This window comes from Oryctolagus cuniculus, chromosome 17, assembly GCF_051225735.1.
Source record: "Oryctolagus cuniculus isolate XC-2025 breed Fujian yellow rabbit chromosome 17, ASM5122573v1, whole genome shotgun sequence".
Lineage (NCBI taxonomy): Eukaryota > Metazoa > Chordata > Mammalia > Lagomorpha > Leporidae > Oryctolagus > Oryctolagus cuniculus.
In genome coordinates this window covers 3,269,027-3,296,522 of record NC_142883.1, presented here as the reverse complement: position 1 = coordinate 3,296,522, position 27,496 = coordinate 3,269,027, and the positions used below count along the sequence as shown (strand labels likewise).

At 71.1% G+C, this 27,496-nt stretch overlaps 2 protein-coding genes across 11 annotated transcripts; one reads left to right on the top strand and one right to left on the bottom strand.

Moving 5' to 3' along the window:
* Positions 1 to 1,375: 1,375 nt before the first annotated feature.
* Positions 1,376 to 16,879, bottom strand: TMC6 (transmembrane channel like 6). Of its 4 annotated transcripts, none has more exons than XM_051839697.3 (20): positions 16,761 to 16,879; positions 12,152 to 12,290; positions 11,941 to 12,059; positions 10,528 to 10,623; positions 10,182 to 10,340; positions 9,036 to 9,141; positions 8,849 to 8,933; positions 8,479 to 8,739; positions 8,172 to 8,362; positions 7,411 to 7,555; positions 7,174 to 7,317; positions 6,809 to 6,960; positions 6,541 to 6,720; positions 5,619 to 5,714; positions 5,446 to 5,521; positions 5,093 to 5,226; positions 4,838 to 5,014; positions 4,673 to 4,751; positions 2,203 to 2,267; positions 1,376 to 1,593 (listed from the first exon to the last, which is right to left on the bottom strand). In XM_051839697.3, exons 2-20 carry the CDS (start codon positions 12,205 to 12,207, stop codon positions 1,515 to 1,517), a joined length of 2,400 nt encoding a protein of 799 aa, XP_051695657.3. In that variant the 5' UTR covers positions 12,208 to 12,290; positions 16,761 to 16,879; the 3' UTR covers positions 1,376 to 1,514. The 4 variants fall into 4 exon arrangements, with proteins under 4 accessions (XP_051695657.3, XP_051695656.3, XP_051695658.3 ...); XM_051839696.3 differs by lacking the exon at positions 16,761 to 16,879 and adding an exon at positions 13,066 to 13,337; XM_051839698.3 differs by lacking the exon at positions 16,761 to 16,879 and adding an exon at positions 12,628 to 13,054.
* On the top strand, positions 13,647 to 21,800 carry TMC8 (transmembrane channel like 8). Of its 7 annotated transcripts, none has more exons than XM_070060241.2 (16): positions 13,647 to 14,695; positions 15,132 to 15,308; positions 15,403 to 15,551; positions 15,779 to 15,928; positions 16,047 to 16,129; positions 16,494 to 16,630; positions 16,725 to 16,872; positions 16,969 to 17,139; positions 17,345 to 17,484; positions 18,158 to 18,281; positions 18,568 to 18,665; positions 18,735 to 18,918; positions 19,190 to 19,345; positions 19,502 to 19,660; positions 19,903 to 19,981; positions 20,194 to 21,800. In XM_070060241.2, exons 2-16 carry the CDS (start codon positions 15,172 to 15,174, stop codon positions 20,361 to 20,363), a joined length of 2,085 nt encoding a protein of 694 aa, XP_069916342.2. In that variant the 5' UTR covers positions 13,647 to 14,695; positions 15,132 to 15,171; the 3' UTR covers positions 20,364 to 21,800. The 7 variants fall into 7 exon arrangements, with proteins under 7 accessions (XP_069916342.2, XP_051695663.3, XP_051695662.3 ...); XM_051839703.3 differs by having other exon boundaries at positions 13,651 to 14,695; positions 19,262 to 19,320; positions 20,191 to 21,800; XM_051839702.3 differs by having other exon boundaries at positions 13,651 to 14,695; positions 19,190 to 19,320.
* The last annotated feature ends 5,696 nt before the right edge of the window (positions 21,801 to 27,496 follow it).

Genomic DNA, 27,496 nt, shown 5'->3' with positions numbered 1-27,496 from the left:
CGCCGCCGCGTTCCTTGCCTCGACCCCTGGGTGCGCCGCCGCGTTCCTTGCCTAAGAAACAGAATTTGACGCAGGGGCAGAGGCCGTCCATCCGCTGGCGCCCCGCCCAGCCGCTCACTACAGCCAGGGCCGGGCCAGCAGCTTCATCCGGGTCTCCCACGTGGCGGCAGAGGCCCGAGTACATGGACGGCCACCTCCTGCCTCCCGGCTGCTCAAACCCACACTCCGATGCGGGGTGCGGCCTGTGGCACCGCAGTGCCCGCCCCGTGGCTCTCACCCTCTGCGCCAGGTGGGGCAGCAGGCACGGTGGCGTCCTGTCCACCGCCAGCCTCCCGTCCATTAGGGCTGCCCGTCACGCCTGGCAGTGCGAGCCACCACCTCAGGCGTGCCGGGCCTGGCGCTCCCGGGGGCCCCGTCCCGCGCAGCAGCCAGGAGGGGCTGCCCGACTGCCCGGTCCTCTCAGCACCACGGGCCGTCGTGCAGGGCCACGCGGCGCACCCAGCACCAGCTGCTGGGCGCCTGCCGAGGCTGGCCGCCGGGGACACGGCAGCAGTGGAGAACCCCTCCTCCTGGAAACCTGAGGTTTGCTCTGAAGACCTTCACCGGACTGGGCGAGGCCCACGCACACCGCCACGCGCTAGCTCCAGGGAGGTCGTGGCTGGGTGCTGGCCACGCCCACGGAGGTTGCGGGGACCCAGCTGGCCCGGTTGACAGCCCAGTGGCACACACGGTAACTGCTGACTTCCCTGCAGCGTGAGAGCCTACTGTGCACCCCACGAGTGGCTGAGAGGCCGCTGGGGTGACCCTGTGGGCCTGGCCCCCTGAGCAGCCCACCCGCGGAGCTCAGCCTAGACGTGCAGCCACAGTTAGCACCGAGGATGGGCGCCGGCTCTCACCAGCTCCCGGAGCGGTGCTGGCTTGGGTGGGCCAGAGAAAGGCTGGGGAGCGCCACCTGCTGGGCACTGTGGGGCCAAGCAGAGGGCAGGCTGGCCCCAGGGAGGGACAGGAGCGAGTGTGGCCCAGCTGGTCCACACCCTCCGCACTCCAACCCACTCAGGGTCCCATTCGTTTGTGTGATGGCGCCCATCCCCTCCCCATCTCCCCACAACCCACCAGCTCCTCCACCTGTCACTCAAGTGGCACCCCTGGCTGGCCCCGCTGGGCACCCCGCTCTCTGCTCGCCAGACTGTGCCCAAGCCAGCCCCCTCCAGGCTGGTCGAGGGCCAGTGTGGGCCTTCTGAGGCTCTGCCAACAGAAGGCGCCCCTGCCGTGCGCCGGAGCCCTCCTGCCTGCCGGCTGTGGTTCCCACGGCTTCAGCCTGGGAGGAGAGATGTGGGCAGGCCAAGTCAGAAGCACAAACTCCCAAGAGCCAAGGTCACTGCGAAACCCATTTAAGGAGAATAAATAGAGGCCCAGGGGCAGAGTCCAGCCCGGCGCAGCTTGCAGGAGACGCCACTGTGCCACGCCGGCGGTCTGGGCAGAGGGCAGCTGGGGGTGAAGCAGCCTGGGAGGCCCTAGCTGTCCCACCAGGCAGTGTCCCGTCCATCTGTGAGCAGGGCCGGGGGTGTCGCAGGCTCCTCGGCTCCAGCAGCCCTGCCAGACAGGGAAGCCAGCGTTGGCTCGGCACCCACCAGCATCCAGCCCTGCCGGGCACCCTGGAGTGCGCCAGAAGTGCCCCCCAAGACCGCCAGGCCCCACCCAGCCGCACCTGCTCGCAGGCTGCGAGTGGGGGGCCTGCCGCACGCACCCTCACCCCGTTGTAGCAACGGCAGCCGCAAGAGCAGTGCCGCGTGCGGGCATCCCACCCAGGGACACGGGCTGACCCTGATCCGCAGAGGCCAGCTCGCACAAACACCTGCTCCGGCACACTGGGCGTCAGCCTTGTCTCACTGGCAGGAGCCCGCCAGCAGGAGGAGCCAGGCCCCTGCCCCGCCCCTGTCAGGGGGTCTCAGCCTCGGGGACCCCAAGGGATGGGCCCCATTCCAGGGAGGCTGTGTCTCCATCTGTCATCTCAGGAGCCCCAGGGCTACTGGGTCTCGCCTAAAGGAACTAGGGCGCCAGCCCCCCGGGGAGAAGGCCCCACCAGGACTTGGCACGGCACAGGCGGCGAGGGCAAGCAGCACTCGGACATTCACGCCACCCTCGGCCCCCGGGCGCCCACGCACCCGCATGGCACCTACGCCCCTCCTGGCCGGGCCTCACCTGCGCTCCCGGCTCTCGTAGACGGAGTGGAGCCTGTTGATCAAGAAGACTTTGTCTTCCCCCTCCTGCAAGGGCGAGAGAGAAGACTCCGTACCCATGGCATCCACAGCCCCACGCAGGCTCCCCCAGGGCGCCCTCCGCCCGAGAGGAAGCCGGACAGAGCCAGGAAGCAGGCGTGAGTGGACCGCCAAGCTGCAGAGGGAACCATGCTGAGCCGCACGGAGGGCCCGGAACCAGCCCGACCACGTGCCACCCACACGGAGTGCCCGAAACCAGCCACCGACCCCATCCTGCTCCGCACAGCCGGCCCGGCCCTGCCTCCACCTCAACCCCGCACGTCACAGGCCCTACTGGGGACGTGAGCACCCTTGGGGCCACTGCCTGGCTGACCCAGCACACACCAGCATGGAGAGGATGTGGGAGCCCACGGCCAGAACAGGACAGCAGCGGCAGGAGCCGGGCTCAGCCCAGGAGTCCCATGGGAACAGGGCAGGGCCAGTGCTGTGGTGCTGGGGGTTGGGCCGCCACCTGCAACCCAGTGCCCCACAGCAAAGCCCTCGTTCAAGTCCCGGCTGCTCACTTCTGCTCCAGTGCCCTGCTCATGGCCTGGGAAAGCAGCGGAGGACGGCCCAAGTGCTTGGGCCCCTGCCCCCACGTGGGAGACCCAGGTGAAGCTCCTGGCTTCAGCCTGGTCCAGCCCTGACCATGTTGACCATTTGAGGAATAAAACAGCGAATGGTCTCGCTTTCCCTCTAATTCTGCCTTTCAAATAAATAATCTTTAAAACAAGACCACAGGGGAGGCCGGCGCCGCGGCTCAATAAGCTAATCCTCCACCTACGGCGCCGGCACCCCGGGTTCTAGTCCTGGTTGGGGTGCCAGATTCTTTCCAGGTTGCCCCTCTTCTAGTCCAGCTCTCTGCTGTGGCCCGGGAGTGCAGTGGAGGATGGCCCAGGTGCTTGGGCCCTGCACCCCATGGGAGGCCAGGAGAAGCTGGCTCCTGGCTTCGGATCAGCGCAGCACCAGCCGCGGCGGCCATTGGAGGGTGAACCAACGGCAAAGGAAGACCTTTTCCTCTGTCTCTCTCTCTCTGTCCACTCTGCCTGTCAAAAAAAAAAAAAAAAAAAAGGCCACAGGGGCAGCACTGTGGTGTAGCGGGTAAAGCCGCCACCTGCAGTGCCGCCATCCCATGTGGGCGCCATTTTGAGTCCTGGCTGCTCCACTTCCCATCCAGCTCTCTGCTGTGGCCCGGGAGGGCAGTGGAGGATGGCCCAAGTGCTTGGGCCCTGCACCCATGGGAGACCAGGAGGAAACTCCCGGCTCCCGGCTCCGGGTCAGCGCAGCTCAGGCTGTTGTGGCCATCCAGGGAGTGAACCAGCGCGTGGAAGACCTCCCCCTCCCCCTCCCCTCCCCCCCTCTCTCCGCCTTTCTAAAATGCTTTCAAATAAATGAATCTTAAAAAAAGAAAGAAAAAGAAGACCACACACAGGGTGGGAAGGACCGTCTGGAGAGGCAGCACCTGGCGTGATGGGGGGGGGCAGCCACCCTCAGACCCCCAGCAGCAGGGGTGTGGCTCTGAGCGGACGCTGGGCAGCCGGGCTCCGGCCGGAGGTTGGCCCTTCGGAACCCAGAAGTGGAAGGCAGGGCTGGGGCTCTCCTCCCTGCCAGCCCCACCTGGCACCCAAGGGCTCTGGCAGCTGCACAGTGGTGAGGGGGGGGACCCACAGGGCCGGCCCCCCCCCCAGCCCCTGAGAGCGCCTCCTGCTGAGCGCCAGCTGCGGAGCCCTCGCCCCCGGCCCCTGCCAGCCGCAGCAGGGTCAAGGTCCTCGCCGGGACCGCTGGGACCACTGGGACAGCCGACTGCGAAGATGGGGCGGGGCGGGGCGGGGGGGGGCGGGCAGGCGGACGGGGGCCTGCCCTGTGCCGGCCGCTCCCACGCGTGGAAAGAGCCAGGGTTCCCGAGGGCCAGGGAGGTCGCTGCTCCCCTCCTGCCACCCACTCTGGCGACAAAGCTCAGGTGCCCCGTGAAAAGGCCTCCTGTCCTCACCGTCTCTCGGCCCCGCCCGCCCCCCATGAGCGTCCCTGTGGCAGAGGAGTGGTCAGCACCCCGCCCTGCCCGCAAGTGTCACCGTGGCAGGGAGTGGTCAGCAGCCTGGCCCCGCCCCCCCAAGCGTCCCCGGGGCAGGGGAGTAGTCAGCGGCCCCGCCCCCAAGCATCCCCGTGGCAGGGAGTGGTCAGCGGCCCCGCCCCCCAAGCGTCCCAGGGGCAGGGGAGTGGTCAGCGGCCGGGCCCCGCCCCCGAGCGTCCCTGTGGCAGGGAGTGGTCAGCGGCCCCGCCCCCGAGCGTCCCTGTGGCAGGGAGTGGTCAGCGGCCCCGCCCCCGAGCGTCCCGGGGCAGGGCGTGGTCAGCGGCCCCGCCCCCCAAGCGGCCCCGTGGCAGGGAGTGGTCAGCGGCCCCGCCCGCCCACTCACATTGCGGATCTGCTCCTTGAGCAGGCAGATGACCTCTCGCTGGCCCTTCACCACCTGGATGTTGAGGTAGATGACAGCCCTGCGGAGACGGGAGACGGCGGCTGGGGCGGGGCGGGGCGGGGCCGGGGATGGGTGAGCGCCCCCCCCGCCGGCCCCCGCGCTCACAGCAGCAGCGCCGACGCCAGGAAGAGGAAGAAGGTGTTCTCCACCAGGTAGCGGTGCGCCCAGGGCAGCCAGGACGCGCCGGGGCCCGCGCGCTCCAGGCGGCGCACCCACACCGTGCCCGCCTCGTACATGGTGTCCAGGGTCCGGAACGGGCCGCAGGCGCCCGAGGGCTTCACCCTGCGGAGGAGAGCGGCCGGGAGCCCCGCGCCCAGGCAGGGCCCGCCCCGGGGGCCGCCCGCGCCTGCGCCCACTCACTGCCAGACGGCGTAGCAGAGGAAGACGGCGGCGCCCAGGAAGGACGGGAAGCAGAGCAGCGAGCAGAAGACGGTGCGCATGCGCGAGGCCAGCCAGGGCCTGCGGGGGGCCTGGCAGTTGGCCAGCAGGCTGGTCTGGGGACAAAGGCCAAGCTGTGCCACCAGCCCTGCACCCCGCGGAGGAGGGGCGGGGTCGCGCCAGCCTCGCGCGTGGAAAGCAGCCGGGTGGGCCCCGCGCCTGCTTGGCAGGGGAACAGGTATCCCCACCGCCCAGCCGGGCACCGCCTGCGCTCGGGGCGCGTCCCCGGGCCGCCGGAGGGACCCCTCCCGCCCGCGCACCCCCGGACGCCCCACCTTCTTCAGGTAGAACAGCAGCAACAGCTTGAGGACCTGCACGGCGGGGAGGAGGGGCGAGAAGAGGACCCCCAGCCTGGGCAGGCGGGGGCTGCGTCAGCGGCAGGGGTGGGGCCGCCCAGGGCACAGCCCTCCCCCAGGGCCAGGTAGCAAGAGGCCAACGGGGCCCTCACCAGGTCAGAGTCTGCCCGTAGATCAGGTCCAGAACATTCCGCGCGATGTCAAACTCGGGCTTCCGGCGCCTCCCGAGCTGCCTCTCGGAGATGAGCCTGGGGCAGAGGAGGGGGCGGGAGGGGGCGGCCGGGTCGGAGCCGCGGGCTGCAGCTCCAGGGGTCCCTGGCCCAGCCCTGGCTCTTCCCAGCCCTTGTGTAAGTGGCCGGTTCTCTAGGCACACCCTGATGGAACAGTCAGCGGCAAACATTCTCCCGTTTCCCAAACGCCTGGTTCCTATTCCCTTGCCGGAAACACAGAGCCCCGGCAGGCCGCCTGGGGTCCTTGCTTTTGAGAGGCAGAGAGAAAGGCGCAGCTGTCAGCCGGCTCGGACCCAAAAGCCCGCGACGGCTGGGGCTGGGCCGGGACGGAGGCCAGGGGCTGGCTGCCCGGCCCCCGTCTCCCCCGCGGGTGGCAGGGACCCGGGTACGGAGCCATCGCTCCTGCCTCGTGGGGAGCTGCAGTCAGCCGCGAACGCCGGGACCCCGGCGCGACCCCAACACCTGGAAACCCTCCTGCCCTCCCCCAGCTCGCGTCTCCCCCAATTCTTTCGGGATGAAGCCTGGGGTGGGCGCTTGGCGTGGTGGTCAAGGCCGCCCGGGAGCCCGCAGCCCATTTCAGAGCCCTGGGGTTCAAGTCCAGCTCCACTTGCCTTCCCAGCACACCCTGGGAGGCAGGCGACGGCTCAGGTACTTGGGTCCCTGCCACCCACGGGGGAGACCCGGCTGTGGCCCGGCCCGGCCCCGGCCGCTGCCACCCCTCGGCTCCTTTCTAAAGCCCCAACGCCTCGTTTTGAAACCTGCTTTCCCTTCGATCTAAAACCGCGTCACACCTGTGCCTCCACCCAAGCACCCTTTAGCAAAGAGCTGGCGCCAAGGCCCTCACCTCCACGCCAGCTCCCCGAGCAGCGAGTCGAGCAGCGTGAAGGCCAAGTCCACCACCGTGAAGCGGTAGAGCTCCTGGCCCACGAAGGTCTCCCAGCAGCGGCCCTGCAGGGTGGGCGCCCTGCGGCCCAGCCAGTGGTAGCACAGGACGCCCAGCACGGCCATCTTGAAGATGAGGATCCTGGGCAGACGAAGGGCGTGGGGGCGGGGTCGGGGGCTGGGGGAGGGGTGGCCGCGCCCCAGGGAGCCCCGCCCGCCCAGCCCCGCACCTGCAGATGGCAACGTAGGCCTCCAGCACCGGGTAGTCGAGCCGCTCCAGGGCGGCCAGGCTGCGGAACAGGTAGGAGGCCCCCAGGCCGAGGCCGCCCACCACCAGGGGCAGCGCCAGCAGCTGCCCCTCCTGCTCCGTGGCCACGAGGGTCTGCAGGGGTAGGGCAAGGGGGGCTCGTCAGGGGACGAGGGCATGGGGGGGGCGGTAGGGGCAGGCAGCGGCTCCCTCCCCATCCCCCCAGACAGCCCACACCAGGCCTCAAGTTCAAGCCACAACAGGAAGTGGGGGGGCCCAGGTGCTGGGGAGAAGAGGAAGCAGACAGCACAGGCAGGCAAGCAGAGCGAGGGGCGGCGGCCGGCTGACCTCGGAGAAGGTGAGGACGGCCAGGCAGCAGCCCAGCGTGGCGCCCAGGCACAGCAGCCACACGAGCCCCAGCACGGCCGCGCACCGCAGTCTCCACCACGGGCCCCGCGGCCTCTGCCGCAGCTGCCACTCGGCCAGCAGCTCCTGCGGGGACAGCGAGGGTCCCGGTCACTCGGGCAGGGGCCAGGGGTCCCGGGGCCCTCCCCCCCGAGCCCGGGGCTGGAGCCGGGCGCTCGCCTTGAGCCGGGTGCGCAGGGCGTCACGCTGCAGGCGGGAGGCCCTCCTCTGAGTCACTTTGTGGTCCCAGGAGCAGAAGACGGTGAGGGCGTGGACGCCCAAGGTGCTGTCCACCCGGTAGCTCTCCCCGAAGGAGCGGGACATGCTGAGAGGCAGAGCTGGCGAATGAGGCCCTGGCCGCCGACAGCACAGGCCCTCCAGCCACGCAGGCCAGGAAGGGGCCCGGGGAGAGGCAGGGCTGGCCCTGGCGCCTCCTCTCTCCTGCCCGCTCCTCGTAAAGCCCCCAGGGGACCGGCCTGACACCCCCAGTGCCCCCCAGCAGCCGGGTCAACACCTCCAGGGCTCGGCCCCAAACTGCCCTCCCAGGACAGCTCTGGGGTGGGCACCGCACGTGTGTTCCAGCCCTGAGCATGCCCAGGGGGTGGGGGGATGGGCAGACAGGTGGACGGGGACAGACGGGTGGACGGGGACAGACGGGAGGGTGGGTAGGTGGATGGATGGCCAGGTGGACATGCGGATATGTGGATGGACAGGTGGATGAATGAGTGACGGATGGATGGGCGGACAGACAAGTAGATGGACAGGTGAGTGGACAGCTGGACAGGTAGATGGGCGAGCAGGTACGCAGGTGAATTCCTGGATGGGTGAGCAGACGGGTGGACAGGTGGCGATGGACAGTCCAGTGGGCGCGGAAGCGGATGGACAGACGGGCAGACAGCGAGTGGGCAGATGTGGAGGAGCGGGCTGAGCTGGGGCGTTACCTGTATACCAGCGTGATGCAGGTGAGGAAGAAAGCCACGCCCACAGTGCAGAGGTAGGCCAGGGGCATGTGGTAGGGCAGGCCGCCCGCGCCGAGGGCACACCGGCCGCCCGGCCCGCGGGGCGCACAGGGCGGGCCGAGGCTGCCGTTGCTGTAGTGGCCGTAGTACATGACGCTGTCCGTGAAGCAGCCCTGGGGAGGCGGCGCGTCAGGACCCTGCCCACCACGGGGGGCCCAGCCCTGAAGAGCCCCGGGGGGAGGTGGGGAGGGCAGCCCCCCGCCCCCGGCCGGCCGGCCCGTGCCCTCACCGCGCCCGTGAGCAGCTCCAGCCCCGTGAAGGCGCGGGCGGCGCCGGGCTCCGGGGGCGGCGGGAAGGCGGCCTGCACGCCCACCAGGAAGGCCAGCAGCGGCAGCAGCAGCAGCCCGTTCAGGGCCAGCAGGCTCTTGAGGAAGAGGAAGTAGGAGAGGACGCTGGAGCCGAACTGGCCGCCGATCCGCTTGAGGGCGTAGCGCCACGGCGTCAGGGCCTGCAGGCCGGCCAGCAGCGCCAGCCCCACGCCGTGCCAGGCCTGCGGACAGACGGACGGCAGCAGTCAGCCCTGAGGCCAGGGCCGGGACACCCTCCCCCCCAGCCAGGCTGGCAGCACGGGGTCCCGCCCGTCACGTGCTGGCTCTCACCAGGCTGCAGGTGTCCCCCAGCTGGCCGCAGCAGGACAAGACCCCAGCCCAGCCGCGCTGGCCCCTCGGCGGCCGGCTCTTCTCCCTGCAGACAAGGGGCAGCCATGGGTGCCCCGCACCGTCGTGGGGGCGGCCCAGCCCCGGGCTCCAGAGCCTCGCCCCAGCCCCGCTCCCCGCCGGCACGCACCGCAGGCCGCGCTTCTCGGCCAGGCTCAGCGGCAGGGCCCGCAGCAGGTGGTCCCGCTGGGCCCCCGCCAGGGCCTGCAGCTCCTTCACCAGCAGGCTCCGCTTCTCTGCGAGGGTGGGGGACGGCCAGTCAGACCCCCTGCCCAGCCCCGCCTCGCCAGCCTGGGCGCGCACCCCACACCCAGGCCGTGAGACCAGCGGCAGCCAGGACCCGGGGAGCGGGCAGCAGGGGTGGCCAGGCCGCCACCACCCTGCCAAGGGCAGACACTGCTCGTAGGCCATGCGACCAGTAAGGACGGGCGCTCTGGGGCGTGCAGGCAGAGCCACCGCCGGCATCCCGTAAGGGCACCGGGTTGTCCCAGCTGCTCCGTCTCCAATCCGGCTCCCTGCGCCTGGGAAAGCCGCGGAGGACGGCCCAAGGCCTTGGACCCGCCGCACCCACATGGGAGCGCCAGAGGACGCTCCTGGCCCGGCCTGGCCCGGCCTGGCCCCTGCAGCCATCTGGGGAGGGAACCAGCGGGTGGAAGATATATCGCTCCCCACTTCTCTGACTCTGCCTCTCCTAAGTCTTAATAAACATGAGCAAACAAAAAGGCGGCAAAAAGCAGTGACTGACAGCTGACCCCTGGCCCAGGTGGCAGAGAACACGGTGACACCAGAGCCCACCTGGCCCAGGGCCCAGGGCCCACGCCTTCCCCTGCTGCGTCACTCACCAGCGGGGGCCTTGAGGGGAGCAGAGGAAGTGGGGCAGCGCCCCCAGAGCACCCCTAGAGCCTGGGAAGGCGGAGCCCAGCGCACCTGCTCTGACAGCGGCCTGCGAGACCGCACCCTGCCTCGCTCTACCACCGCCTCCCCGCTGCCCACAGAGCTGTTCAAGTGTCACTTCCTCCAGGAAGCCTCCCTGGTTCTCTGCCACCATCTTCTCTCAGCTCACTTAGATCAGCCTTATCCACCTATCCGGCCCGTGCCCTTGTCACCGGGCAGGTGCCAAGCTGCAGGACAGCTGGGCCACCACCATGTCCCCGAGGCCTCCAGAGACCTGTTGGCCGTGGAGTGCCCCCTTGGCAGTCCCCAGACCTCACAGCCAAGGAGCCCCGGGGCCGTGCAGGAGCCCCCCCCCCCGCCCCGCCCTCTACCACTCACTCACCCTCCTCTTCCTGCGCCGTGGGGTCCAGCTCCAGGTCACGCTGGCGGAGGCTGGGCCGGGCTGAGCGCACCATGTCCCCCAGCAGGGGCCGGCTGCTCCTGCGCCGCAGCCGCACCGTGCGGTTGTAGTACTGGGAGATGATGGCACCACGGCTGCGGCCTAGGACGGCAGCTGGGCAGGGCTGGGCCAGGCCGGGCCGCCCCAGCCCCCAGGAGAATCCTCGCCCAGAGACCTGCGCTCACCCCCGTGCTGTGGCGACGACCCCGGGCAGCGGGCGGCTGCGCCTGGCCCAGCCCTGCCCAGCCCAGCCCGGGGCCGGCGTCCCCGAGGGCAGAGTCCCACTCACCGATCGTCCGGCTGGGCATGCTGGCCAAGATGCGCAGCGTGGCCGTGCTGTGCACCACGGTCCCCCCGGGCCCCAGGACAGCGTGGTGGTCACTACCTGCAGGCAGAACAGAAGGCCGGCCGGGGCTCCCGGGGGCTGCTGACCGCCTCACCCCAGGCTCCGGCCTGCTCGGGCCCCGCTCCCCCAGGCCCCCGCCTCCTCAGCACCCAGGCCCCGCTCCCCCAGGCCCCCGCCTCCTCGCACCCAGGCCTGCTCACCCAGGCCCTGCTCCCCCAGGCCCCCGCCTCCTCAGCACCCAGGCCCTGCTCCCCCAGGCCCCCGCTTCCTCAGCACCCAGGCCCTGCTCCCCCAGGCCCCCGCCTCCTCGCACCCAGGCCTGCTCCCCCAGGCCCCCGCCTCCTCAGCACCCAGGCCCTGCTCCCCCAGGCCCCCGCCTCCTCAGCACCCAGGCCCTGCTCCCCCAGGCCCCCGCCTCCTCAGCACCCAGGCCCTGCTCCCCCAGGCCCCCGCTTCCTCAGCACCCAGGCCCTGCTCCCCCAGGCCCCCGCCTCCTCGCACCCAGGCCTGCTCCCCCAGGCCCCCGCCTCCTCAGCACCCAGGCCCTGCTCCCCCAGGCCCCCGCCTCCTCAGCACCCAGGCCTGCTCCCCCAGGCCCTGCTCCCCCAGGCCCCCGCCTCCTCAGCACCCAGGCCCTGCTCCCCCAGGCCCCCGCCTCCTCAGCACCCAGGCCCTGCTCCCCCAGGCCCCCGCCTCCTCAGCACCCAGGCCCTGCTCACCCAGGCCCTGCTCACCCAGGCCCCCGCCTCCTCGGCACCCAGGCCCTGCTCCCCCAGGCCCCCGCCTCCTCGGCACCCAGGCCCTGCTCCCCCAGGCCCCCGCCTCCTCGCACCCAGGCCCTGCTCCCCCAGGCCCCCGCCTCCTCAGCACCCAGGCCCTGCTCCCCCAGGCCCCCGCCTCCTCGCACCCAGGCCTGCTCCCCCAGGCCCCCGCCTCCTCAGCACCCAGGCCCTGCTCCCCCAGGCCCCCGCCTCCTCAGCACCCAGGCCCTGCTCCCCCAGGCCCCCGCCTCCTCGGCACCCAGGCCTGCTCCCCCAGGCCCTGCTCCCCCAGGCCCCCGCCTCCTCAGCACCCAGGCCCTGCTCACCCAGGCCCTGCTCCCCCAGGCCCCTGCCTCCTCGCACCCAGGCCCCGCTCCCCCAGGCCCCCGCCTCCTCAGCACCCAGGCCCTGCTCCCCCAGGCCCCGCTCCCCCAGGCCCCCGCCTCCTCACACCCAGGCCCTGCTCCCCCAGGCCCTGCTCCCCCAGGCCCCCGCCTCCTCGCACCCAGGCCCTGCTCACCCAGGCCCCCACCTCCTCGGCACCCAGGCCCTGCTCCCCCAGGCCCCCGCCTCCTCGCACCCAGGCCCTGCTCACCCGCGGGCCCCGCCGCCCTGTCCTGAAGCTCCAGCCCCTCCCGGGCCACCTGCTCCTGGATGAGCTGATGGAAGGAGTCGTGCACTTCCCTCTCGTCGTAGGGGCTGGGCTCCTGGCTGCTGGGAGAGGCAGGGGTGAGGGCTGAGGGCGCACCGAGGGACACAGCCCCTCCCCCCTACCCTCCCCCGCGCAGACCCTCCCCAGCACTTACTCCTCGTCCCCTGGAGCCTCGGACACGTCGAGGACGAACGGCAGTGGCTGGGCCATGTCTGCAGCCCACGCGCAGCCCCCCTGTGCACCTAGGGCTGTTCAGAGCCTGGACGAGGCCTCCCCAGCCTCCTGCCGCCCATCTGACCGGGGACAGGGGTCAGTGAGCCCAGCGCCTGGCCGCATCCCGACTGCCCACTGCCCACTCAAGCTGTGGCACAGGGGTGGGCCCTGAGTAAGCCCCCCCGCCAGAGCAGAGCAGAGGGGCAGGGAGGAGAGGAGGAAGGGAGGGGCCTGCAGATCCAGGAAGGGGTGCTGTGCTGTGGCCGTCACCCCCTCAGGCAGGCCATTCCCAGGGTGCAGTGCCAGGGACGCTGCTCCCCTGAGAAAGGCCACGGCCACGCCTGTCACCCCACTGCACTTCCTCCCGCAGGAAGTCCCAGAGCAGCCCCCTCCCCTGCGCCCCACCCAGGTACACACAGGGTCACTGCGGGCCGGCCGGGCCCCCTCCGCTCCGGGAGACTGACTCCCACGTGCCCTGACCCAGCGGCCGCGGGAGGGCCAGCCCACACAGGCCCCTTTGTCAGGCTCTGCCCTCCGCAGCTCAGCCTCTGGTCTGTCCCCCTGCGGGGCGGGGCGGGGACAGCGGCTCCAGCGGGCAGCTGACCCAGGCGGTGCCCAGCCCTCACCCAGGAACCCAGGGCTGGGCCGAGGGGGCTTCCTGCAGAGCCAGCCCCGGACCCAGCGCTCAGCACGCCCAGTCCCTGCGCCCAGCCCCGACGGCCACCGCCGCGCCCCTCCCGGCCCGCAGCGGGGGCGCCGCGGGCAGGCAGCCTGGGGCCGTCCCAGCCCGGCCCCGCGCAGGCGCCCGCCGGAAGGCGACCCCCACCCAGCCCACCGCCTCCCGGACACACGCACCGCTCCAGCCGCAGCCTGCGGGCCGCCCAGGGCACCTGCCCCCGCCCCCAGCCGGGCGGCCCGCGGAGTTTCCGGAGCGCACCATTCCGAAGCCGGCCCGGGTGGGGAAGGGCCGGGGGAGGCCGTCTCCAGGGACCCCCGCCGCGGCCGGCAGCGTGCCCCCCGGGAGCAATGCCACCCAGGCACCGTCCAACCCGGCTTGGGGGCCCCGGGACATCAGGAACTCCGGGACCTCGCGCCCCGCCCAGCCAGCGCCGCGCGCGCCCCCCGCGCCCGGTGGTTCCGGCCTCCCCGCCCCTCCCCGCCCCTTCCCGCCTGCGCCCCGGGACAGGGGCCGCCGTCCGTGCGCGCGGCTCCGGCTGCCCCGCCCCGGCCCCGCCCCGGCCCCGGTCTAAGCCGGGCCCGCCGGGAGACCGGGAAGAGCCTGCCCAGCGGAATTCGGCGGGACTGGAGCCACCGGCCACAGGGGACCATGGGCGGGCGGGCAGGGCCAGGGCACCGCGCGGGACCCCGGGGATCCCCGACATCACCTGGCGAGCGGCTCACCTGTCCCCGCAGGGGCCGCCGGGAACTGTGGTCTGAGTGAGAGGCCCTGGGGTCAGCGGGGGACAGCGGCAAAGGTCCCGGGGGGCCCTGACTCCGCGCGGCCCGGCCCCTCCCCGCCGACCTCCGAGCCCCCCCCCCCCGTGGCGCCCCCGAGCTCTGCGCGGGGTCGAGGAGGACGGGGGTCCGCAGCCACGTCAGTGAAGCCCCCGGACTCAGTTTCCCCAAGTTCCAAAAAGCGAAGGCACCCCACTGCACTTCCCGAGCCACCCCCTTCCCAGGCCGGGGGCTGTGCCAGTGAGATAAAGCCGTCCGCAGCTCCGCGAAAATCGGGGAACCCTCACCCCCACCCCGAGGCAAGGCCCCGAGTTATCGTCCCTCCCCGTGTCCGCCGGGCGGGGTCGCCGCGGGTTATCTGGCGACAGCCCCGGGCACTTCTCGGCCAGGCGAGGAGCAGGGGTCCCCGCGGCGAGCCCCTCCCCCGGGGCCGCGCCCCCACAAGCCGACGCCCGGACTTCCCAGATGAGAATACTGGGGCCCCGGGCCCGCACCCCGCAAGCCCGGGGGTGGGGAGAGGCGCCCCCGGCCGCGAGGGGGGAGTCTGGGCCGCTGCCTGGGAGACGCGACAGCGAACTCGTGAACTTGGCACGGGGTGGCGCCCGGGGCCGTGGCGGGAAGTTCAGAAATAGCGCCGAGGGTTTCTGCAAAGCCGGAGCCCGCGGCCCCGGCCTAGGCCGTGTGCCCCGCGCCCTCGGGGGCGACCTGCGGCGGGCAGATAAGGGGGCGCCCGGGGGCCGCCCCAGCGCGGAGAGCGGGGGACGAGCGGGCCCCCCGGGCTGCGGCAGCGCGGGCGCCGAGGCAGACGCGCGCCCCGCGCAGTCGGGGCCCCCCACCTGCGCGCTGCGCCCCCGGCCGCAGGAGGCGGCGCCCGGGCCTCGGAGGGGAGCAGAGGAAACTGCGGGCGGGGGCAGGAAGGAGGGAGGGAGCGAGCCGGCGGCGCGGGGAGCGGGGTTCCTGTCTGCTGACCCCTCCCCCTCAGCTCCCGCGCTGCGCGGCCGGAGCCGGTGCCCCCAGGACCCGTCCTCAGGTGAAGGGGATGCGGAGGGGGCAGGAGGCGAGGGTGAGGGGCGCGGGGGGGTGTGCCTGGTCCTGTACCCACGCCTGGCCTGGGCTCAGCCTCATCTGCACCGAAGCCGGGAGGGGTCCCGGGGTTCCCGCAGCCAGAGCGCCGCAGGGGGCAGGATCTGGGGGCCCCCGGTGTCCAGCGGGCCAGTGGCCAGGGGAGGGGGGAGCAAAGAAGGGAGAGTCCCTGCGGGGGCCTTGGAAGGCTGGGGGCGCAGGGAGCGGGTGGGGGTGCAGCAGACCTCGGCTTGGGGGCAGACCCAGCTTGCCGGGCCGGGGGCCTCGCACCCCACGTGGCAGGTGGGGGACTGAGCCCCCGACCCCTGAGCGGTGCAGCGGGACCGAGCCCAGACCCGGGTGCCAGCAGGCTGCCTTCTTTTTCCGTTTCTGGGTCGCCACAGCCAGGACCTCGATCGAAGCCGGCTCCCCCCGGCCGCCGGGATGTCGTGGTCGGGGCCGGAGCCGGGGCCGGAGCCCGCGGCCGAGGCGCTGTGGGAGCAGGAGCTGGCCCGGCTCTGCGCCTCCCGCGTGCCCCTGCGGGCGCTGCCCTACGCCATGGTGGACAAGCGGCTGATCCGGTGGGTGCCGGCCCCGCCAGGGCGGGAGGGCCGGGCCGGGCCGGGCCGGGGGCGGGAGGGCCGGACTCAGGCGGCCGTCACCACCCCCGTGCAGGCGGCTGCGGGAGCCCCAAGGCGTGAAGACCTCGAGGTGGCGGCAGTGGCAGCGCCGGCGGCGGAGGGCTGCGCGGCGCCTGGGGGAGGCGGCCCGGCGGCTGTCCCGCGGCTTCGGGCTCTGGGAGGGGGCGCTCTACGAGATCGGGGGTAGGTCCCGCGCGACCCCAGCTCCCCGCCCCTGGCCTCCGCGGCGCGAGGGGAAACAGAGGAGGGCACCCCCTTAGGACCTCGCTGGATCCTCCCCGCCCCCGACCCCCAACAGGTGCAAGCCTGGGCGGAAGGCAGCACCCCGCGGCCGTCCGCGGTACTGCGCGGCAGCTCGGGGCCAGGCCCCGCCCCACGGCCCCTGGACCCTCACTCCTGGGCCCCCCCAGGGCTCTTTGGCACCGGTGTCCAGGCCTACTTCACCTTCCTCCGCTTCCTGCTCCTACTCAACCTGCTGACCCTGCTGGTGACCGCCAGCTTTGTGCTGCTGCCCCTGGCCTGGCTCCACCCCCCTGACCCAGGCCCTGCCCTGAACCTGAGTGAGTACCCCCAGCCTCCCCGATCCGCCCAGGGCGCCCTGGCCAGGCTCCCCAGGGTGGGGGCCGCGCAGGGAAGCACAGAGCCTCACGCGGGCCTTGGTGCCCCCTCCCCCCGCAGCCCTGCAGTGCCCCAGCGGCCACCAGCACCACACCGGCCTTCCGAGGTTCCACAATCAGTTTTGGAACGTGTTGAGTGGCAGGGTGAGTGGGCTGCGTCCTGGCCGTGCTCCGGGCTCCTGGCAGGCCCAGGGGACGCCACCCTGAAAGCGCCCCCGCCCCTGCACGCACCTGTCGGCTTTAGGGGGTGACCTGACCTAGGCTGATTGGGCCAGCGATGGGTCAGAGGCCGAGGCCCCCATGCCTGGCACACCGGGCTCACAACAGGGCCTGTGGCAAAGGGACGGAAAAAGTGCCCCAGCCTCCCGGGTTCGAGTCCTGCTCTGTGCCTCGCCTCCCTGGTCGCCTGTGGGGTGGGGGGGGGGATCCTCCCTTGGCTGGTGGCGTTGCTGAGGGCTGGTCCGTACGCCGCCGGGAGCCTGCTCGGTTGTCTCCGTCTCCGTCCCAGGCCTTCAACAACACCTATCTCTTCTACGGTGCGTACCGGGCCGGCCCCGAGCGGCACTCGGCCTACAGCATCCGCCTGGCCTACCTGCTCAGCCCGCTGGCCTGCCTGCTCCTGTGCTTCTGCGGGACTCTGCAGCGGTGAGCGCCTCCCCCACCCCCCCCTCCTGGGCAGCGCCCCCCCCCCCCCCCGCTCACCGAGGGCCCCTCCCCAGCGCCCGCTCCCTGCCCCCAGGATGGTGAAGGGGCTGCCCCAGAGGCCGGTCCTGACCCGGAACTACAGGGCGCCCCTCAGCGCCAAGGTCTTCTCCTCCTGGGACTTCTGCATCCGCGTGTGGGAGGCCGCCGCCATCAAGAAGCATGAGATCAGCAACGAGTTCAAGGTGCGGGCGGGCGTGGGAACGCCGGGCGCCGGGCTGTGTGCCGGGAGGGAGGCGTGCGCGTCTTCCCCGCCCCCACGCCCTGCCTCTGCCCCGCAGGTGGAGCTGGAGGAGGGCCACAGCTTCCTGCTGGCGCAGCAGCAGTCGCGGGCACAGAGGGCCGTCCGCCTGCTCACCCACGTGCGCGTCAACCTCCTCTTTGGGCTCCTGGTGGTCGGGGCCATCAGCACCATCTTCTGGGCCACCAAGTACTCGCAGGACAACAAGGAGGTGCCGGGCCATTGGGTGCTCTTCATCCGGGCCAGAGTGGGAGCAGGGCCGGGAAACCGAGGCAGAGGCAGGGGAGCGGTCCAGACCAGCCCAGGCCGGCTCTGGCTGCGGCCGAGCCCGCTGGGGCCTCACTCCTGAACCGCCCATCGGGGGGCACTGGGGAGCCCGCAGCCCACGGCCGCCCGCCACCTGCCTCTTCCCACAGGAACCCCTGTTTGTGCTGCTCCAGTACCTGCCCCCCGGAGTCATGGCCCTGGTCAACTTCCTGGGGCCACAGCTGTTTGTGTCCCTGGCCCAGCTGGAGAACTTCCCTCCCAACACGGAGGTCAACCTCACCCTCATCTGGTGCGCATGCCCTGGGGGGCCGGGGCCCCAGCCGGGAGGCTCCGTGGTCAGGGGTCACTTCTGCACCAAAGGGGCGCCCCCGGACGCACGGTCCCAGGTTTCCCACCGCCCTCCTCCTACCTCCAAAGGGAGCCATCACACTGGACCACGTCCTGGCCCCTCAGTGACGTTTCTCCCGTGGGGTGCCGGAACGGAGCTCTGCACACTTAGGGGAGCTAGGAACTTGGGGGCGCACACAGCTGCCCCCGGCCCTGAGGGCCTCACACCCCCACCTGGACCATCCCCAGCCAGGGTCAGGCTGCACAGGCCCGGCCACATCCTGCCCCACCCCGGCCCCAGGGCCCAGCCGCCTCCAACACCCACTGTGTTTGGTGTGCTTTGAAACGTTTGTAACACGTGCCCCTGGGGGAGAAATTCAAAGTGCTCAAAAAGATGAAAGATTAAAACCCCGAGGACCGGTGCTGCCGGCCACGCAGGGGCGTGGGGGACGCCCACCTCGGGCGAGCAGGCCCTCGGAGCGCGGTGGCTGGTTAGGTGCGATGCTTCCCAGACTGGTGGAAGAACAGGACAGGCCGCGGTCCGGGGAGCCCGCTTTGGGAAACAGAGCCACAGAGGCAGCACCTGCAGCCCCCTGCGCCTGGGCCCCGCCCCCTGACCCGGCCCCGCCCCCCAGGTGCGTGGTGCTGAAGCTGGCCAGCCTGGGCATGTTCTCCTTCTCCCTGGGTCAGACCGTGCTGTGCGTCGGCGGAAACCGGACCGGCTGCGCGGCTCGCGGCTACAACGCCTGCGACTACCAGGTGGCGGGGCCTGCCCCTCCCGACCCGCCCGAAGCCCCGCCTCCAGCCACGCAGAACCCGCCCCCCTCCCCCCACCTGTGGGAGAACCTGCGCGCAGCGCTGCTGCCAGCAGCCGCTCACCACCAGGGGGCGCCCCGCACCAGTCTGCGTGGCGCGGCCTCCTGCTGCGCGGGGGTGGGGCCTGCTCATCCCCAGCTGCCGCTAAGCCCCAGGACCCCGCCGACGGGTGGGTGAGGGAAGGGGAGACGGGGGGCACGAATGGTGACGGGCCCCGCCCTGCCCCCAGTGCTGGGAGAACTCGGTGGGCGAGGAGCTGTACAAGCTGCTGCTCTTCAACTTCCTGCTCACCGCGGCCTTCGCCTTCCTGGTCAGCCTGCCCCGCAGGTGAGCGCGCGGCCCCGGGACGGTGCGGGCGCGCCCGCGGCCCCGACCCACGGCCCCACTCCTCCCCAGGCTGCTGGTGGAGCGCCTCTCCGGCCGCTTCTGGGCCTGGCTGGGCCGGGAGGAGTTCCTGGTGCCCAAGAACGTGCTGGACATCGTGGCCGGGCAGACGGTCACCTGGATGGGCCTCTTCTACTGCCCGCTGCTGCCTCTGCTCAACAGCGTCTTCATCTTCCTCACCTTCTACATCAAGAAGGTGCGGGGGCGGGGTGGGGGGCGGCGGGGCCCGCCCCTGACCCCCCATACACGCTGACCCCGCCCCCGTACACGCTGACCCCGCCCCTGCCCCGTAATGCTGACCCCGCCCCCTGGTACACGCTGACCCCACCCCTGCCCCCCAGTACACGCTGACCCCGCCCCCTGACCCGCCCCGCCCTCCAGTACACGCTGACCCCACCCCTGCCCCTGTACACGCTGACCCCGCCCCCTGCCCCCCGTACACGCTGACCCCGCCCCCTGCCCCCCAGTACACGCTGCTGAGGAACTCCAGGGCCCCGCGACGGCTGTTCCGCGCCTCCAGCACCACCTTCTTCTTCCAGCTGGTGCTGCTCCTGGGCCTGCTGCTGGCCGCCGCGCCGCTGGGCTACGTGGTCAGCAGGTGGGCGGGGCTACGTGGTCAGCAGGTGGGGGTGGGGCGGGGCTGCGGGGGCGGGGCTACATGGTCAGCAGGTGGGGGTGGGGCGGGGCTGCGGGGGCGGGGCTACATGGTCAGCAGGTGGGGCGGGGGCGCCCCGCACCACGGGGCCCTGACGCCAGCCCCGCCCGCCGCCCCTCTCCAGCGTCCACTCCTCCTGGGACTGCGGCCTCTTCACCAACTACTCGGCCCCCTGGCAGGTGGTCCCCGAGCTGGTGGCCCTGCGGCTGCCGCCCCTCGGCCAGCGCGCCCTCGGCTACCTCAGCTCCCACGCCTTCGGCTTCCCCCTCCTTATCCTGCTCAGGTGCCTGGGGGGGGGTCCTGCCCTCCACGGGGGTGGTGTGGTCCTGGGCGCCCCAATCCAGGAGACCCCAGGGAAGGAGGGGCCCCGCATGGCCACCGAAGACAGGTGACCTGGGGGTCTCGGGGGCAGGGGCTCTGGGCCCCCCCTCAGGAATCCGGGGGGGTGCCGGAGCCACAGGGAGGGGGGGAGGGCCCCCCCAGCACCGCCGCCTTGACCAGCCCCGCGGCGCCGTCCTCCCGCAGCATCGCCCTCACCGTGTGCGTGTCCCAGGCCCGGGCCAACGCGAGGGCCATCCACACGCTCCGGAAGCAGCTGGTGCGGGTGAGTGCGGGCCGGGACTCCACGGGCGGCCGCGGGCTGGGGGCGTGCGGACCCCGCTAAGAAGCCGGCTTCGGGTGCGAGGGCCGGGGCGGTGAGGGGGCGTGGCCTCGGCTGCGTGGGGGCGGGGCTCCCGGTCCAGCCGGCCGCTGCCTCTACCGCCACCTGGTGGAAGCAGGCGACACTCGACACCGCCGCTCGCTTCCCCGCAGCAGGTGCAGGAGAAATGGCACCTGGTGGAGGACCTGTCGCGACTGCTGCCGGAGCCAAGCCCGAACGAGGCTCCGGGCCCCGAGTCCCCTCTCTCCAGAGCTTCGCGCCCACGGTCCTTCCGCCCAGGATTTCCGTGCCCAGGCTCCCCCGGTCCCAGCCCCCCTGGACCTGAGCCGGTCCATAGATTCCGCTTCCCCAGCAGCAGGGAGCTGTGGCACCGACCCTCGCCCCCACCCCAGGGCCCCGTTTAGCCTCCTTCGCCCGCGCTGCGGGCCCCTGCTGACCACGGCGCTGCCCCGGGACAGCAAGAAGCACATGTGGCCGCCTGTCTCATTCCTCCAGCGTCTGTGTTTGGGCGTTGTCTCAGCTACCTAACACCTCAGTCTAGTGACCCATGAAGGTGGCTTCTAAATGTCCACCTGCAGGGGGTGCTGGGAAATTGTCCGTTTGCAGACCTCTCCTGGTTGCGGGGGCTGGCCCCCAGGACAGCAAAGCTGAGGCCTCACTCTGTGCTATGACTGCCTGTCGCCCCCCAATCCTCTCTCGGGCCAGCAGTTGCACCCACGAGCAGGAAGGCAAGGGGTGAGCAAGGCGCCAAGCTGGGGCCTGAACCCGGGCGGGGACTCTGGAGCCACCGTGCACAGTGAGCCCCGAGGGCCATCCCTGCCCCGGGCAGGGGTCGGGTCAGGATCTCTCAGCACCCCGTAGGCTCCCCCGCAGCCCCCTGGCCCCAGCTGAGCTGACCATGAGAGTCAGAGCCTTGGTCACTGCGTGGGCTGTGCAGGGAGCGACACAGCCGTCCAGGACACAGGCAGGGCCGGGGTCCCACCAGGCCCCCACCCCAGCTGTCGCAGCCCCTGCCTGGTTCACCTCTCAGGAGCTGGCCCCACCCCAACGGCTCTGATGTCATCTGGGCTCCTGAAGGCTCCCGGGTGACACAGGTGGCCGGGGCTGAGAACCCTGAGGAAGGAGGAGCCCAGGAAACCCCGGGGCGTGCGTCAGAACCCCAGCTCCGGGCGTCCCATCACGGGGCTCCGCGCCTCCCATCACGGGGCTCTGGGCCTCTTCGCATGATCCCTAAGGCCTCGGCCAGTTCGGCCCCTCCGGGCTCTGTCCTCACCCTGCTTCCCCTCCCCCCGCCGCCCATTAGCAAACACGCTGGGTGCTGCTGAATGCCGGGGCTTGTTCTGCGGCTGCCAGGAAACAGACGGGGCTCTGTGTGCATTCTGGGGAGGGTGACAGGCGTGGCCCGGATGAAGGGGAGGCGCATGCGTGTTGCTGATTAGCGGCTGGAGGCCGGAATCTGGCCCCTGGAACCAGTAGGGTCAGAATCACCCAGGAGCAGGCTACGAATGCAGGTTGGCAGGCCTGTGAGTGAGGCCTCCGCCTGCGATGCCTGCGCATTCCAGTCCCGGCTGCTCCACTTCCGATCCAGCTCCCTGCTAACGCGCCTGGGGAAGCAGCGGACGATGCCCAAGCACTGCACCCACGTGGGAGACCCAGAGGAAGCTCCTGGCTTGGGCCTGTCCCAGCTCCAGCTATTGTAACTTTGGGGGACATCTCTCTGTGTCAATCTTCCTTTGAAATAAATGTATTTTTTAAAAAAAAATAAGCAACATGGGCCTCACTCCCTTGAATCAGAAGCATTGAGTTTGGAGCCCAGCCACTGCGTCAGTGAGCCCGGGGAGGTGAGCGTCTGCCCAGCCACTGCGTCAGTGAGCCCGGGGAGGTGAGGGTCTGCCCAGCCACTGTGTCAGTGAGCCTGGGGAGGTGAGGGTCTGCCCAGCCACTGCGTCAGTGAGCCCGGGGAGGTGAGGGTCTGCCCAGCCACTGCGTCAGTGAGCCCGGGGAGGTGAGGGTCTCCTGCCCAGCCACTGCGTCAGTGAGCCCGTGAGGTGAGGGTCTGCCCGGCCACTGCGTCAGTGAGCCCGGGGAGGTGAGGGTCTGCCCGGCCACTGCGTCAGTGAGCCCGGGGAGGTGAGGGTCTGCCCGGCCACTGCGTCAGTGAGCCCGGGAGGTGAGGGTCTGCCCGGCCACTGCGTCAGTGAGCCCGGGGAGGTGAGGGTCTGCCCGGCCACTGCGTCAGTGAGCCCGGGGAGGTGAGGGTCTCCTGCCCAGCCACTGCGTCAGTGAGCCCGGGGAGGTGAGGGTCTCCTGCCCAGCCACTGCGTCAGTGAGCCCGGGGAGGTGAGGGTCTGCCCAGCCACTGTGTCAGTGAGCCTGGGGAGGTGAGGGTCTCCTGCCCAGCCACTGCGTCAGTGAGCCCGTGAGGTGAGGGTCTGCTCAGCCACTGCGTCAGTGAGCCCGGGAGGTGAGGGTCTCCTGCCCAGCCACTGCGTCAGTGAGCCCGGGGAGGTGAGGGTCTCCTGCCCAGCCACTGTGTCAGTGAGCCCGGGGAGGTGAGGGTCTGCCCAGAGGCATCCGGGCCCTTTCCTCACCCCCTCCTCAGCAAACCTTCGCTGCATCCCACTGGGGGACCCCCTGCTCCTCCCGGCGGTTGTGCGGGTGACAAGCAGTCACTCAGCAACCACTCTGCGTCTCCTAACCACCTGGGCACGCAGCCCGGGGTCCCACCACCCTGTGGTCACTCCACCAGGGACTGATGGGAGAGGGAGGAAGTGAGCCCGACCCCGGCACCCATGAGCAGGACTGCAAGGAAGACAACCTGGGGGTGGGGGATGGGCCCCTTGTCCCAGGAGGAGGTGACACCGGGGCCTTGGAGAAAGGGGGGTTGGCTGGGGGGTCCTGAGTGGGGCAGGCTGAGGGGAGGAGCCGGAGGCCTCTGGAGGTGGCACCTGCAGGGACCGTGAGGGCAGAGCCAGCGCTGGGTGTGTGCCCGGGGCTGGGCTCTGGCGAGGGTCCCAGGTCACACCAGAGTGAGGGGAGGCATTCTGGGGCCACTCCAGGCCGGGAAGGACCTGTCTCAGCAGGTGTAGAGGCCACGACAGGCGCACAGGGCGCGGGATGGCCACTGTCCAGCCCCGAGAGGCCTCCCCCCGTCTCTGGCCTCCCCAGCTGCAGCCCAGTGCAGGCCCCTGCCCCGGGGAGCCCAGCCAGCAGCGTGAGTGGGGAAAGCGAGGAGCTGCCCAGGGCGAAAGGCACAGCACACCGGGCAGCAGGGCCTGGGGAGCTTGGGGCACCCAGACGCCACTGCAGGGGGCCTGGGCTCCGCGCTAGTCCCCGGTCCGGAGGAGGCCCTAGTGGACACGGGGGCAGGGCAGCCCCTCCAAATGCACCCGGTCAGAGGGGCGTGGCCAGCCTCTGGGGGGCAGGAGAGATGCGGGGGTCTCACCAGGGCCTGGGGAGATGTCCTATGTGTCCACCCACACTGCCTTCCCAGGAGCGGGGGCGGGGCAGGAGCTGCCCACACACGGCCCGGAGCCTCCCATGGGGCCAGAGTGCCACTGCCAGCCCCCGGGATGCCACCCCTCTTCCCACCCCCTTCTCTCTCCCCAGCTCCCCACCCCTCCCCCACCAGTCGCCACCCCTTTGTCTCCCTCCTCTCCCCCCATCTCCCTACCCTACTCCCCACCCCAGTTCCTCTCCCTCCAATCCCACTCCGGTAGGGAATTCTGGGAAAGGGAGAAGCTGCTCCTGCCCCCAGGCGGGAGAAGGAAGCAGAGCTGGGGGGGGGGCAGGACAGAGGAGGACACAGAGGCGTCCACATCTGCGTGGCGACCACAGAACAGCTCAGGGACCCCAAGGCCGACACCAGTCTCGGGCCCCCCGGCGCCCACTCCCCCAGTTTCCCAGGGCACCCAGCAGGAGGCCCGGGCCAGGGCTGTAAGTGGCCGCCCCAGGGCCAGGCGTGCCTTCCTGGATGAGCAGCAGTGCCCAGGGCAGGCGGGCAGGAAACAGCCCTGCTCGGGAGGCAGATGGTTCCCTGGGGGCCAGGGCCAGCCAGCATCCCTGCGGAACGCAGCTGGTGCTGCAGGCCGGGGCCGTCTTGCTGCAGGACCAGCAGGTGCCCTGTCCACCCCCCCAACCTGCTCCCTGGACTCTCCCTGGACTCTCCCCAGGCCCCAGCTGGCAGGTGCCCTGTCCCCCCCCCACACACCTCCTTGAGCTCTCCCTGGGCTCTATCCAGGAGGGGCCCAGGCCGGGCTTAGCCTTCGAGCCCAGGGAGCTCGCTCCTGCCCAGCCACAAATCCTGCTGGCTCTGCTGCAGGCTGCTGATGCGGCCACGCCCACCGCCGTCTGGGACGTGGCCTGGTCGCTTTTGGGACCAGGCGAGCACTGGGCCCAGGCCTCCCTACTGCACAGAGAGGGCGTGAGGAGGGCCCTGCTCGGGCCCAGCACTGCACTCCAGGGTGACCGGGGCCTCAGACTGGCTGATGTTTAGTCTAGGAGCTGGGCGCAGCTTTGCCGCCTGGCAGATGCCCGGCTGGTGGTCAAGAGATGGACCCCTCCTCTCGACCAAGGGTTCCCACCAGTGCCCCCGCACCAGGCCCACCTGGATGACCCAGGTCAGCCCCCTCAAGCCCAGCAGGGCAGCGGCCCGGATTGCCTCTTGCCGTGTGACATGGAACTAACATAACCCGTCCGGGTCCCAGGGTTGGGACTCCAGCCCAGGGTCCTGGCTCAGCGGGCGTTCGGTCCCCAGAACCGGATCTACTTCCTGGGGGTGGGGAGACTCCGTCTGTGTCTGCTGACCTCTCCGGGCTGCTCAGTTATCTCCCAGCTGCAGACACCCCCCAGCAGGCACCCAGGGGCCCCAGGGCGGAGGGGCCGGGACCTAGAAAGATCTGAGGAGCTGGGCAGAGGCCCACACCCGCACAGACATGGGGTCCCTTCGGCTTCTCTGCCTGGCCATGCTGGGTGAGCCCATGGGGCGCCAGGGAGGGGCTGCTGCCTGCCTCAGAGGGGTGGGCGCAGGGCCCGGGGGAGCCGGGAGGTGCGGAGCAGAGAGGGTGAGGGGTCAGCCCAGCCCCGTGCTTGCTGCAGGGGCGGCCCGATGTCGCTCCACCATCCGGGCCCGCTGCGCCCCGCTCGGCCAAACAGACCCTCCAAGTGGGGCCCCGTCCATCTTGATACCACCCCTGACCGCCTCTCGTCTCTTACAGCCGCCAGCGGCTCCCCCACGGTGCAGGAAGGAGGTGAGTAGCCCCCATGCTGGCGGGAGAGGGGTGCCGGGCTGGGGACCCTGGTGTCAGAGCCCTCACCCGCGGGGCTGCTGACTGCAGACGCCTGCGTGCAGCTGGAACATTCTGGAAGCCGGCCCGCAGCCCGGGAGGGCTCTGGGGGAGGGGAGGGGAGCAGGCCAGTGGGGGCCTTCGGAAGGGACGCAGGGCAGGGAGAGCAGCCCTCCAGGTGGGCTGTTTGGGGGTCCCTGGGCAAGTGTGTGCCAATCCTGGCCCACTGGGAGGGCGTGTCCCAGAGAGGACTGGGAGTTTGGGAATTCTGGGGGGCACCGTGGCCCGGCAGGCGAGGGACCTGCAGGCCCACCGGAGGCTCCGTGAGGGCCCTCTCAGAGGCGGCCGGAGAGTTGGGGCCTCCCTCTCCACACCTGCAGCCCGCCCGCAGGGGCCCAGCCGCCCCTGGCCGGCTCTGGCCACCAGACTGCCTGCACCCTTCTGCTGGGTGGTCCCCTCTCCCCTGCCCCGTCTCCGTAGCGGCCGCCTGCCCGTCTGCTGGGAAGCGACCCCTTTCCGGTGCGGCTGGGCCCCAGTGGGGCGTCCCCGGCTTCCACGGAAGGCTCACTTGAGTGGGGCTGGGGTTGAGCCGCCATTTCCTCATTTGCTGTAAAAACAAGTACGCCGTTGGGGCACCACTAAAAAAAGGGCGGGCAGCTGGGGTGGGGAAGTCCTTGGAGGGGCCGCCCCCCCCCCCTCAGTCTGGGCCTCTGATCCTTGCTACACTGCTGGGTGGCCGCCCGGCAAACCACGCATTCGTTGGCGAAACACTCGCTGAACACCTGTTGGGTTGCAGGAACTGTTCCAGGCACAGGGGGCCCTGGGGGGCACAGAGGCAAAGCCCCCGGATCTCACCCTCCAGTGGAGTGGGGGTGGGGAGATGCAGGGGAGCCAGCAGGGGTGCAGGAGACGGGGTGCAGGGACACGGGGGTGCACAGGATGAAGTGAGTGGGGGCAGCACTGAGCAGGGGACACGCGGCAGGGACGGTAGATAGCGAGGAGCAGGGCGGGCCTGGAGCAGGGCTCCACGCAGCCGGAGCACAGGAAGCAGGGCCAGCCAGGTCTCCTTGGCCCGTGGAGGAGTCACTTTGGTCACTGAGTTGGGACGGGAGAGCCGCGAGGCTGTGACCTGGGAAGCGAGGGGGAGGGAGGGGAATGCTGGGCTGGGGGGGGGGGGTCCTGCCCTGAGGCAGCTGGGGGTGGGGGGATGCGGGCACCAGGTTCAGAAGTAGTGGACTGAGCGCCAGCACTTGGAAAGGTGGCCTGGTGCAAGTGGGGACCCCCACACCCCTGGTCGGCGCGCAGGAGACTCCAGGGACGGTGGCTAAGGTGGACTAGCTCGGAAGCCGTGGACTCGTGTCCAGGGGCTGGTGAGCGAGAGTGGTGGGGAAATGCCAGGAGGATGTTGACCCCCCTCCCGATCCCGTCCAGCCCAGGGCCGGGAAGGCAGTGGGGGCCCAGCACCCCAGACAGCGCGGGAAGCCGGGGGCCGGGGCGGAGCGGGTTTGGTTTCCGTGAGTGTAGAGAGCGTGTTGGAAACACTGAGTCCAGCGGCCCCCGCTGGCCCTGCTGTCACTTTGAAAAAGAATTTATGTATTTATTTCCTTTTAAAAAGTGTTTATGTGACAGGTGTGGGGAGAGAGAGAGAGAGAGCGAGCAAGCTTGCAGGAAGTGACCCGATGAGGCTGGTGTCCCCGGTGATGGCAGACCCTCCCGCCCCTCCCCACCAGCCATCAGGAGAGCGAGGAGCAAGCAGGACAGCCGGGGCCCCAAGGAGGACTGTAAGAACCATAATCCGAGGTGTGAGTTTGCTTCCCATGGTCCAACAGGTTTCCCCAGCCGGGTAATCTGCATTTCTGGGCGGAGCTAAGACAGGAGAGAGGGTGTTCCCACTTGCTGGCTCACTCTTCAGATGCAGGCCAGGGCCTGGGGCCAGAGCCGGGAGCTGGAACCCCATCCAGGGGCCGAGTCCTGGAAGCAGGACCGCGGGCTCCCAGGGTGTGTGTGGGCTCCCAGGGTGTGTGCAGGGCTCCCAGGGTGTGTGTGGGCTCCCGGGGTGTGTGCAGGGCTCCCAGGGTGTGTGCAGGGCTCCCAGGGTGTGTGTGGGCTCCCAGAGTGTGTGTGGGCTCCCAGAGTGTTCAGGGCTCCCAGGGTGTGTGCAGGGCTCCCGGGG

Coding starts and splice junctions, on each gene's coding strand:
- TMC6 (XM_051839697.3), bottom strand. CDS start 12,207: ATGGCCCAGCCACTGCCGTTCGTCCTCGACGTGTCCGAGGCTCCAGGG. Junction 5,715..6,540: donor CTCGGGGAGCTGGCGTGGAG/GTGAGGGCCTTG, acceptor CCTCTGCCCCAG/GCTCATCTCCGAGAGGCAGC. Junction 1,594..2,202: donor TACGAGAGCCGGGAGCGCAG/GTGAGGCCCGGC, acceptor CCTGTCTGGCAG/GGCTGCTGGAGCCGAGGAGC.
- TMC8 (XM_070060239.2), top strand. CDS start 15,172: ATGTCGTGGTCGGGGCCGGAGCCGGGGCCGGAGCCCGCGGCCGAGGCG. Junction 17,140..17,344: donor ACTCGCAGGACAACAAGGAG/GTGCCGGGCCAT, acceptor CTCTTCCCACAG/GAACCCCTGTTTGTGCTGCT. Junction 19,321..19,501: donor CTGGGCTACGTGGTCAGCAG/GTGGGCGGGGCT, acceptor GCCCCTCTCCAG/CGTCCACTCCTCCTGGGACT.